The 12,558-nt window shown below is 40.4% G+C and overlaps 1 protein-coding gene across 2 annotated transcripts in view; it reads right to left on the bottom strand.

The window, feature by feature from the left end:
* TMEM131L (transmembrane 131 like) overlaps nt 1-12,558 on the bottom strand; it is a 160,320-nt gene that overhangs the window by 48,083 nt on the left and 99,679 nt on the right. For both annotated transcript variants that reach the window (XM_078069327.1, XM_078069328.1), the window contains 6 exons: nt 4,657-4,734; nt 4,308-4,461; nt 2,948-3,006; nt 2,523-2,631; nt 720-813; nt 66-219 (listed from right to left, as the gene is read on the bottom strand). In XM_078069327.1, coding sequence (XP_077925453.1) covers nt 66-219; nt 720-813; nt 2,523-2,631; nt 2,948-3,006; nt 4,308-4,461; nt 4,657-4,734 — 648 coding nt within the window. The remainder of the gene's footprint in view (nt 1-65; nt 220-719; nt 814-2,522; nt 2,632-2,947; nt 3,007-4,307; nt 4,462-4,656; nt 4,735-12,558) is intronic.

The raw sequence follows: 12,558 nt of genomic DNA, 5'->3' as shown, positions 1-12,558 counted from the left end.
CATAGCATCTGACCTTAAATAAAGCTTAAAATAGGCTAAAACCTGGATAAAAATACCATACGTACCTTTAAAATGTGCTTGGTTTCCTTGGAAACAAACACATCCTTTAATACAACGCCACGGTTGAAATGGTTGAGGTACCACACTGACCAAACTCCTGACGTGTTCTCGTGAGTCTCTATGTGAAACTGGGCTGCAGAGGAGTCCATTCTAAAATACCTGTGAACACAGGACATGCACGCTGTCAGCCTGGAGCCTGAGACAACTGTCAGCACTCACCGTGCCTCTGAGCGCAAAAAGAAGAGCATCATAAAACGTCAAAGAATGAAGGTTAGTAGTGCTAGGAAACAAGCTTCGAGACTGCCTTCTTCAACCTTCATGCCCACAAGGGGAGCATCTGAAGGCCAGAGGGGAAGGGATCAGGCCAACTCACGGAGGCCGCCAGGGCAAAGCCAGGACCCAAAGGCACGTCCTCTTCCTTTTCCCACACCCAGCTTGGCTCCCTGGCCCAGGACCTGCGCCGCTAACTGAACCATCCCGTTTCCTCTCCCCTGGTCTGCAGTCAGTCCTCCCACTGCTTGTTAGCTGTGTTAATGTATGGAAGGCAAGTCCCGAGAGAGAAAATCATACACATCTTATCAGTAATATTTTTAAATCATTGCGAGATGAAAACAAACAAACGAACATACGATTAAGGGAAAGTGGAATCATTACCCTACCCTTGAACCACAGGAGAGGAGAGACATGCTTTTAGTGTTGAAGTGTTTTTTATTTTCTTCGTGTCTTCTTTAATCCCATTGTCACATGATGTAGCTGTTTTGAGACACAAAGAAATAAATGTGAACAAAAACAAGATCTGTTTTATTTATAACTTTCTAATTACTTTGCTTTTCAGCCTCCATTAAAACAGTGCATTGGGTATCAACGGTAAAATCCTTTCTCAAACACTCCTATCTTTCTCTCTGCTGGCTTGTTGCCAATCATCTAGAACACGCTGTCTGCCACCCACCCCCACATCCACCCCTTTTTTAAACCAACCTCTCACTTCTTCTTTTGGGGGAAAAAAGAGAGAGAGAGAGAGAGAGAGAGAGAGTGAATGCTTTGTGGCTTCTCTTTACAAAGATCTGCATTTACCATAAATAAAGTCTTTAGTTCTGCCAGGGATGACAAAAGTGAAAAATGATGCTCAGCTGGGTGGGGTGAAGCATGTGGAGACATGAGCAAGAAAGGAAGACAACCAAAATAGCAAGAAGGAGCTTCACAGTGAAAGTAGGAATGAAGTCCAAAACATTGTGAATTATCAAAACAACACTTCCAAGCTTTCCTTGAGCTAGGTTGTAATATTAAGACACTGGTATTGAATTCTTAACTCTGATACTAACACTCAAGTCTTTTTTGGGGGGGGGGATTTTATTTATTTACTTGAGAGAGAGAGAAAGAGGGAGAGCGCAGGCGGGCGCGTGCATGAACGAGGGAGGGGCAGAGGGAGAGGGGGAAGCAGACTCTGCGCTGAGCAGGGAGCCCGACTCAGGGCTTGACCTGAGCTGAAGGCAGATGCTTACCCAACTGAGCCACCCAGGCTCCCCTAGTCTTTTTTTTTTTTTCTTAAGCTACATATATGGCTCCAAAAAAATATTCAAACACTAACAAAAATGTGAAAATAAAGTCTACTGTTCACCCCTGAGTTCCCACTCATCTTAGAGGAAACAACTGTTAGCAGATTCTTATGCATCCATCCAGTGTTCTGTACATAGACAAGTACATAGACACCCCTTAAAAAACAGGACATGCACGACAATTCACCAGCCTCCTATCGATGGATGTTGACACTGCTTTGTTGTCACCAACAGTGCACATTTCTGTAGGTACAGTTGTGCATACATACATGAGTATATCTGCAGATGGTTCCTTGATGTAGAAGGATCAAAGAGCATCTATGTGCCTTTTAAATTTTCTTAGATTGTCAATTTCCCCTCCAAAGAAGCCTGCATTGGTTTATACTCTTGTCAAAAATATCTGTTTTTCCCCCTAATCATTACCAACACAGAATATTAACAATGTTTTTATTTTATTGATCTAAGTAATAAATTATATCTCACTTGCTGCTTTAATTAATATTTTTTGAAATATAAGTGAGGCAGGGCATGTTTTCATATGTTTAAGACCATCTGCGTTTCTTTACAGAACTCTACCATAAATAAATAAGAACCCACCCAAAGTGAGGACTGGGTTTATACTCACTAGATCTGCATCGCATTCTGCACCAAGAAACACAACTGGGGCAGTTAAGCTTTAAATGCAAACTCCTACACATGTGGCAGAATAAAAGTGACATCAACAATCTCATTCTTTCCATGATTCTCTCTCTTAGAACTATCAAGGCTGCAGTATTATAATCAAACTCATTTACTTCTGAAAACCTTACTTATTACTCTGTAGTTCTAAGTCATTTCATAGAAAGAATGATCATAACTAGATAATGAAAATAAAAAGACAATCTCCGATATTTTTAAAATCTATACCTTTGCAAGTGAAAGAGGCGATTTTTGTAAAGTTTGTCGTGGAAGTAGGTAGGAGGACTGGTTCAAACTGCAGGGACAGAGCATCTCTCTGTGAGAAATGATGTACGTCCTACAAAAAAAACTCCATATTACTATCCTCAGCTGGGTGAATGTTTATCCAATTTGAATCAACTCTGTTAAAAGAACTAAATGGCTCAGACTGGCATACAAGTAACTGCTCAGCATATGTGTCTATAACAATATGAAGGGGGTGCTGACAACCTTCATCCTAATATGGGTTCAAGCAAGGGAAAATGGGTATAAATTAAAGCAGAAGAGAATTGAGACAAGTGTTTCTGTATCTGTTCCTGAAAAATCCTCATGCTCTGCAATTAAACACACACTTGTCAGTTTAAAATTTACTTTATGTAAGCATTAACAATTACCTGTATCCAAATAAGGCTGTTTCCTGAATGTAATATATACATATTTACTGCCGAATCATCTGTCCAAAAAAATCAGAGCAATGAGATTAAAACAAAGAGCCATCTCATTCTCACACCTTAATATAGTAGTTAAAATACCATATTACACATTTCTATAGAAAATGTGACTCGTTTTTCAACACTACAATTGAAACAGGGAACTATTTTCTGTTGGGTATTCTTTTAAGTCACAAGAAAAAAGATCCAAACAAAAAGACTGACCTACCAATATAGGATCTCTAAATGATGATGAACTACCAGTGGAGAAATTCTGAGTTTAGGGCCATACTATAACTCCTCTGGATGAAACTAACCAATTGGACAGCTTTAAATAAATCTATGTCCTCCTGTTGATTAGACAGTCCCTCATTTCCTTATTTAGATGATCATATTTGAGGAAAAACAAAACCCTGGGATCTCAAAGCACAGCCTTCCTTTTAACCTTCACCAAAAGTGCTCCCCATGGGACAGGGGTCTTCTCTACATTGTTGTCTACCTGGCCATTCTGAGATGGAAAGTAAATGAGGCTTGACCAACAATTAAGACTCCCAAACAAAATTATGCTTTGCTAACAATTCTTTCTCTAGATACGTATATATGTGTTTGTATGTGTGTGTGTGTACATGTGTGTATGTGTATACATATACATAGAAGTACACACACACATATATATATACATATACATAATATACAAATATACCAGCACAGTCTTGCTAACCAATGGATAATAGCAAATGTCTACGTTATAAATGTCATGGACTATATAATATGTGTTGCCTACCAAAGTTCTTAGAAACTTAAACTGATGAACTAGGTAATTTCTGGTACACGGGACACACATTTTCAAAGACAAAATTCATAGAAATGAACACTAAAATTCACACTATCCTCACTTGCCAGGCATCCAGGAACAACCAGCACCCAATCAACTATTAAAAGTACAAATCAGCATGATTTAACTGAGCTTCTGCAAATCAGTAACATTGGAACAAGAAACAGAAGACTTAAAATACTCTGTGAATATTTATATTAGATTCTTGTGCCTGTTTAACTTGTTTACTATCTCCAGAATGCCAAGAAAAATTATTCCCAAGGTAACTCAGAATGGTTCGCAGTTGCCACTTAATTTACTCCAAAATAATACAGTCTTACTAGCAGTTGCAGATTGAGAACCAGTTACTGTTTCAATCTTTTAATAATGAAAGCAAAGGCTCTTTGTCTTGCATTGCATATATGATAGAATCTACAAGTAAATGCTGTAAGAATGATGATGCAGGTTAATCAAAATATATAATAAAAATTTTAAAAGATTCCACCTTACCTGAGGTCTCAGATTTATCTGTAGCTACATAAATAATAGAAAGATGATCTAACAAATCTTGTGTGTTTTCTTCAAATTCTTTTGAGGAGTTTTCCATGGTCACAATTATGCTCATTTGTAGCCGTAAAACATCATCAGATTCCATATAACAACTCTGAGATTGGAGGGATGGAAAAAAAGGAAAAACTCAAAAAAAAAAAAAAAATCATCCAAACTTGGTGATTTCAAATTTAGGAAAAGAAAAGCAAGGACATGTGTATTTCTGAAAGCAGAATATGTCATTTTATTTTTGATTTCCAAGCCAAGAGGCAGGAAAGGAAGGATAAAAACAGTGAATTTTTTAGTTTACCTTTAACTGCTGACACACTTTATTATGTAAACTGCATTCCAGTTGCACTTGCAAGAGGCTAGTATTAGTGGTTTCTTCCTAAAAGAAGAAAAAAGGGGGGGAAACACTTAAAAGAGGCAAAAAGTTCAATCTCATATTCGTAGTAAACTATCATTTATTCAGGACATTCATTCATTCATTCATTTAATAAATATTTGAGCATCTGCTAAATGATGGGTATTATTTTAGTAGCTGGAAATAAACATGAGTAAGACAGAAAACTGTCACTGAGCTTACATTCTAATGGAAATCATAAGCTCTCCCTTGGGCAACATGAAAATTCCTATTATGGCAGTAAGGAGATAAATATGTTCTAAATATACACAGGAACACTGTAGTTTGGCATTTCTTATACTTTTTGAACATTCTGTTTCAACATAGGAGTCTTTCATTTCAAAGTAGGTTCACCCAGTAATAACCAATTAATTGTTCTTATGTCTGCCTTCCATTAGTAGAATGACGTTAGAAGTGGTGACAAAACACTCAGAGGGGTCTAAAATTCCACTGGCCATCATGATCATTTTTGATATGTGAAAGAGCTATGGACGGAAGAGACCAAAGTAAATGAAAAGAACGCAGAATTTCGTCAAATTCAAAGATCTTAACAGCCATATGGGATGATAAGTGGCATATCTTTAAGAGGAGGAAATGCAAACCCCAACCCAGGAATAGAGCCGTGTGGGTGGGAGGGTGGGGGCTGCGTACAGTGAAGGCACAGAGCAGTCAGGTAGTGAGGCATGTAAATCCAAACAACCTAAGCTGTGACGGCTCCTTTTTTGTTCAGTCTGATGTGTCTGGCATAGTGATTATAAAATAAAAAAAGGCACTCGGCTTGGCAGCCACAGTCAGGACACCAGGAAATCTCAGTACAGTAAGGGGCGTTCCCCAAATCCTTGGCTGACTTAATTGTGGGTAAGCATTTATTCACTCCAGGAAGATTTAGTATTAAGTAGAACCACCACGATGGTGTTTAATTTGTTAGATTTATTAAGAATTACCTAAGTATATTATGTTAGAAAACCACATTTTTAACTACTGCAATTTTCATTCAGCAAATAAAGTACCAAAATTGGGGCACCTGGGTGGCTCCGTCAGTTAAGCGACTGCCTTCGGCTCAGGTCATGATCCTGGAGTCCCAGGATCGAGTCCCGCATTGGGCTCCCTACTCACTGGGGAGTCTGCTTCTCCCTCTGACCCTCCCCTGTCTCGTGCTCTCCCTCTATCTCTCTCTCTCAAATAAATAAATAAAATCTTAAAAAAAAAAAAAGAAATTATAAGAAAAATAAAAATAAAAAAATAAAGTACCAAAACTGGAATCAAATATAATGCATTTTAAAATGCAGTAAAGAGGGCGCCTGGGTGGCTCAGGTGGTTAAGCAACTGCCTTTGGCTCAGGTCATGATCCTGGAGTCCTGGGATCGAGTCCCGCATCGGGCTCCCTGCTCAGCGGGGAGTCTGCTTCTCCCTCTGACCCTCCCCCCTCTCATGCTTTATCTCATTCTCTCTCTCTCAAATAAATAAATAAAATCTTTAAAAAAAATAAAAATAAAAACAAAATGCAGTAGAGATAGTTAAGGAGTTTAGCCAAGCTTGTAAATGGGACCAAATATTAACCAAAAGCTCTTTTAAAAAGTAATTGCTAGTATCTGCTAGACTTAAACAGAACAATACCGTTTGTAAACTGAACCTAAAATCTTAAGGAAGAACTATATTTCTGAATTTGTCTTTTTGTAAATGAGTCCCACCATCAAAGACATAAAAAGAAAAAAGCCCACTATTCTCTGAAATTGCTTTACCCAAAGTTATAAATGACCGCCTCATATCCCAATCCAATAGACACTTTTCATTTTGCCCAAGTCTTCGGCCAGTTTAACCCCATTATCCACTTGTGCTTCTCTTGGTTCTTCTCCTTCCTCTTTGGCGCCTCCTTTGTGGCTCTTCCCCCTCCCCTCTCAAGATGTTAGAGTTACTCCGGATTCTGTCTTTTGCCCTCTTCAGTCTCTCTCTCCAGGCAAGCTCTGTGACACACTGAAGCTGCCTGCACTTCTCTCTCCAGCTCAGACTTCTCCACACACCTATGTCCAACCGATGGCCGGGCATCCTCCTGAATGCTCACACTCGCCAAGACAGCTACCCTTGCTGTGCGTGTCGTCGTGGCACCATTATTCATACAGTTATTTATGACAGAAACCTGCAAACCAACTTCACTCCACCTCCTCACTTACCCTTCTCACACAAACCCATAACCAAGTTATACTGACCCTACCTCCTCAGTACCCTTGAATCCATTCACTTCTCTTCATTCCCAATACCCTGGAGATCAGAGGTCAGCAGACTATGCCCATGGGCCAAATCCAGCCCACTGCCTGTGTTTGTAAATAAAGTTTTATTGGAACCCAGCTATGTTCATTCTTTTGTGTATTGTCTATGGCTGCTTTCATGCTACAGCTGCAGAGATGAGTACTTGCAACAGAGACAGCATGGCCTGCAAAGCCAAAATTTACTCTCTAGGCCTTTACAGAAGAAGTTTAGGGACACTTGTCCTCGTGGAAGGGAGGAGGAGAGGGAGGGAGGAGATAGGTAGGCTAGTCTCCCTGTGTCCACCTCTGCCCTCTCCATTCCGGTCTCCACAATGCATCAAAAGTGAGTTTACAAATGTGCAAATCAGGTGACACCATTATCTGCTCAAAACCCTTCAAAGACCAAATCCTTTACTGTAGCTTCAAAACTCAGGCACCTGCCCAGTCTCTACCTCCTTATTGACGCTCCAGCCTCACTGGTCTGCTTTCTGCTCTGTTTTGCCTTCAACCTCTGAATGTATTCTTCTGCTGTGAACTCACATCCCCATACCCAGCCTTCCTCTACCTAACTAAACCTTCATGTCCAGCTCAAACAACCCCTTCACCAAGGTTTTCCCTGACATCACAGCTGGCGTAACTGCCCATTACTTACACCCACCGCACCTTTTCCCTGACCTTCCTGAACACTCCTCATTATAATGTAACAACCTGCTCAAGGTCTGTCTTCCCCAGAAGATTGTAAGCACCTTGTTTGATGCTTTTACCACAATGTCTACCACTTAATTCAATATGCAGTTAGTGAATGAAGAGAAGTGGGCACACAGCCACAGATGCTTGCTTGAAAAAGGCAAGCTTGAAACGGGCAAGAAACTAAAAATAATAAACAATAGCTATAAAATAAAAGAATATACCAGAACCTGTCATTTGACATGTACTTCTGACCTAAAACTTCAAAAAAAAAAAAAAAGTTTAAAGAAAAACCCATATCAACACATTTTCAACATATGCATTTATAATAGTTATGTTTTTTGAAAATTTACAGTAATTTAATTATAGGCCTTAACCTCACACGGTAATTATCTTACCTAAAATATTTCTTCAAATGTTGAAATGTTATAAGTTCAAAATTATGATTTTTGGACACGATTAAACAATCCAATTTGCACAGTGATCTGATATAATATAAAGCCCAGTATTTGGTCATTCTTGATAAGTTTCCAGATGAATTTATAATTTACCATTTTAAGTAAGATTCCTCTCTTAGCTGGAAGCGTAACAAAAATAAACTACCAAATTCTCATTTGTTGTAGAACATTTCAGAGTCCCACAAGGGGGAGTCCCAGCACCTCCAAACTGTCCTTGAAGCAGGCCAATTTTTCTAGAAGAGCAATTTAAACGTCCATGTCTTTATCAAAAGAACAAAACTATTGTAATCTTAAGAAAGTAAACTATAACCAAACCATGAGCCACCTGGGGCAACCACACACACACACACACACACACACACATACACACGGATTAAATTCTCTCTGAAAGGGACCCAGCTGAACACATTTGTTATGACGGTGGGACATCCCCTTATCCAAGAGTGTGCCTGGGCAGATTATAAAAGGAAAACGGAAACGTACTTCTCTACTTTTCAAACCCCCCAAATCACTTTAACAAATTAGTTCATGAATTTTACAGCTAAAAAATAAAATAATTTCTTGGTAATTACCACGTAAAGTATATGGTATATGGTTCTTGTAGAAGCTGGGGGGAAATGTGGTTTGGTGGGGTTAAATGACTTATCAAAGGTCCTAAGGTTGGCTAGTGGAAACCAGAAAAAAAAAACTGCAGGTCTTTTAACACAGGTCAGTACTTTTTCTAAGTAAATCAGAACAGACCAAGTTTACTTCTCCTAAATTTAAAAGCTGGAAAGTTCTTCACCATGGAAACACGTATTAGAAAACCCTACCAGGAGATAATGCAGTAATAGTCCAGAAAATGGCAGTGTTAAAAACCCCCTTTTGTAACGGCTTATATTCTCATGGTTTTGTGTTATGACTCTAGTTAACTGGATCTAAGAGAGAAGAAATCACCTAGTTCTCTTCTTGCTAAGAAACTGGTGTTTGTGCAGCAGGCCCCGGGCAGAGTGTGATTTGGGGGGGGATCGTGTACAAGTAAAGAGGGAAGAAAATGATAGACTTCAAGTCCTGCCCTCTTAGAGGACTTCTACTAACAAGAATAAACCAACATCTTAACAAAAGTATATGAGAATCTATAATATAGTGACTATCAAAGGCCTTGAAATCATGGCGTTCATAGTAATGACCACACACAGAAACCTTGCATTTAAGGAATGGTTAAGGAACATATAAAAGAATTATAGATAAATTCCAATATTAGGTCTTACTTTTCTCCCCTTCCACAATTTTGAACGCTAAATGTTAAAGGTTCTCATCCAGGTCAGTGTCTGACACCAGCATGCGTGTCAGCAGGAACCCAGAGCCTGTAGAAGCCCCGTGACCGGTCCAGACGGTGGCCCACATACACAGTGCTCGGTATACGGTCTATAGAGCAAATGAGCTTGCATAAAACAGGCCCTCTCTTGGGTCCCTTCCCCACAGCGGCCGTGCTCTATAACCAAACTCCTAATTTAGTGTTTTCTGCACAAGAGATGGGCTCAGCGGAGTTATTAGTCAGCACCGTAGAGCTGCCTTCACCCTTCACCAGCAACAGGGCTTCAGCCCTCCCCACAACCACTGCCTTGCTAATCCTCAGATACTTAACCACTGGAACAAAGTTCACCTAACATTGCCCGACCCCTCGCTAAAATATCTGTAAAAACCGAGGAAATGGCTGGAATTCGTTTTTCTGTTTTAAGGGAAGAGGGGATTAAATGTACACGTCTTGCTTTTCCTCTTATCCGCCTCTATTTTAGAGAAGGCTTTGCCGTTAATTCAAGATGAAACTCCAGCCACAAAGCCTTAGGGACATCCCCTACCCTGCCTATGACTCAGTTTCCTCTTAGATAACACAGAGTTAGTGACTTCGCAGCTATGTTCTGAGCCCTAAATGAGATACACAGGACACAGCACAGGGCACAGAGCAGACCTTCCAAAGGGAGTGTTACTGTCCTTTCTTGTTCATTCACAGTTAATGCATTAAATGAGTAAAATTCTACAACAAATAACTTAAATGCTTCTGGGAAGCATTTTTCCCACATCAAAGTTGTAAGAGGGGAAACTCCTCTTCCACACTCCTTTGGTTTCTAAGAGAAGTGGGTGGTGGTTGTTGTTTTTTCCTAAACACTTCAAGTTCTTTTTGTCTTACTTCACATTTGGTTCAGAACCCAAAAAATAGAGAAGAGCTATTTGTTGCCCACCACCTTCCACCCTCCTGAAATGTGCCAGAGACCCTGAAAGACAGACAAAAAAAGCAATGTGGAGAACAAGTGAACACTTAGATCCTGAGACTTTTCATTGGACCAAGTGACAGTGGCCTGTATTGCACAACACTCTGGCTTTTGCACTTGGGGAGCTGGCTTTTAACTGTTCCGAGCTGGGCTGGCAGTCTCAGGACAGCCTTGTGGGATTTTCACCTTGGTAGGTCATACAGCATATGGTGGCTTGATCCAAAGGTAAGCAGCTATTTTTAGACAATTGGATGCTGCTGGGCCTTAAGCAAATGGCTAGTGGGTCCTGAAGGCCTGGCTCAGGACTTGACCCTGGGCCCAGGCTTGGCAAAAGTTTGGGCTTTGTGATGCAGGTGGTGGTAGCCTGACCTTGAGCAACGTGGGCATAGCTTTTACCTAAATAGGTGTAGCCATGGAGAAAATCAGCCATGGCTGTGGAGAAAAGGATGACGCAGTGGGAAGGAGTATGGTGGTTCCTCAAAAAAATCAAACATGGAATTCCTGAATGATCCGTAATTCCACTTCTAGGTATATACCCAAAAGTGATAGGAGGGATTTGAACAGATAAATTTGTACACCCAAATCCATAACAGCATTACATGCAGTAGTCAAAAGCAGAAACAACCCAAAATCCATCCATGGATGAATGAATAAACAAAACATGGTGTATCCATGCAATGGAATGTTATTTAGTCTTAAAAGAGAAGTTGTGACACATATACTAGAACATGGATGAACCCTGAAAACATTACAAGATAGTGAAATATGCCAGACACAAAAGGACAAATATTCTGTGATTCCACTTATATGAGGGGGCCTAGAATAGTCAAATTCATAGAGACAGAAGGCAGAATAATGGTCATGGGGGACTGAGAGGAGAGGTTAATGGGGCGTTGCTATGTAGTGGGTATAAGAGTTTCAGTTGGGGAAGATAAGAAAGTTCTAGAATGGATGGTCGTGATGACTGCACAACAGTGTGAATGTACTTCATGCCACTCAACTGCACACATAAAATGGTAGTTTATGGTGTATATACTTTACCACTAGAAAAGGAAAGGGAAGGGGAGAAGGAAAAAGGCAAAGGAAAAGATGTCCTAGTCAGGGCTCCCCTCACAACAGAGAGAGCTTCCAGAGCTGGACCATCTGCTTTCATAGCCAGATCTTGAAGAAACTGTTGGGTCCAATTCCATACACGCAGTACAGACAGGTTGCTCCGAAATCTGTACCTTTTTTACGCATTATCTTCATGGATAAGAGTTGGAACTATGAAAGAATCTAGTTTAAATTCATGTGGGCTGGTCCACAGACTCAAAAGTTCCTCCCCAACTCACTGGCTCTAGATTTCTTAATCATCTAAATGCTAACCACTGCTTTAGATGCTCAAGATCCCAAATGACAGATACACAGATGGCAGATTTTATAAATAAAGAAGCAATAAGTGTATAAGATAGAAGATATGCTCCCATCTTGAGTTGAGGCAGAGAAGCCATTTGCCAGAATTACTGCATGCACAAAGGCAGCCACTAAGGCCGAAACAATCCGGTTCACTCTGGACATCAAAGAGGTGCTAGAAGGTTAGGGAAACATGCTTTAGTTTTCCTATCAGAGCAAGATGAACAGAAAACAAAACAAAAAAGGCAGGTTGATGGAGCAGGAGGAAGAGAGGGCTCACCTTAAGAGAAAGACTAACCTCTTAGAGAGCAACTAGACAAAACTTGAATGAGAAAACGAGACCTCAGAGGTCCAGCTCGACAGACATACAGAGAGACAGAGATAGCCTGGTAGCTAACTGAAATGAGGGAGACAGATCTTTGTGCTTATTGGAGCTTTAAAATAATGGAATGAAAGAAGAAAAGCAAGACCTCAGCAGACAGGATTGTTCACCCCGAAAAAACCAGGCTTTTGTTAGAGGAGTTAGGGAGAAACACACTTCTAAAGCCAGGTGAGGAATCCACAGTAAGAGCAACTGAGGACTGAGACAGCTATCCCCAGGACTACTACGTAAGACCTGGGCAGGTTCAGGGGTACAGGGGACAGGAAGATCAGAGCAGAATGCTCAGAGCATATAAGGGAGAGACACAGTTACTGCCCGTGCCCTGGGGCAACATGTTTGAGAAGCTTACAGAAGTAGGACTCAGTCTAAGAGAAGGCACAGCAAGAAGAGGA

The sequence above is a fragment of the Halichoerus grypus genome, chromosome 3 (genome assembly GCF_964656455.1).
Source record: "Halichoerus grypus chromosome 3, mHalGry1.hap1.1, whole genome shotgun sequence".
Taxonomy (NCBI): domain Eukaryota; kingdom Metazoa; phylum Chordata; class Mammalia; order Carnivora; family Phocidae; genus Halichoerus; species Halichoerus grypus.
The sequence above is the reverse complement of the archived record's forward strand: the minus strand, read 5'-3'. Positions and strand labels throughout refer to the sequence as shown.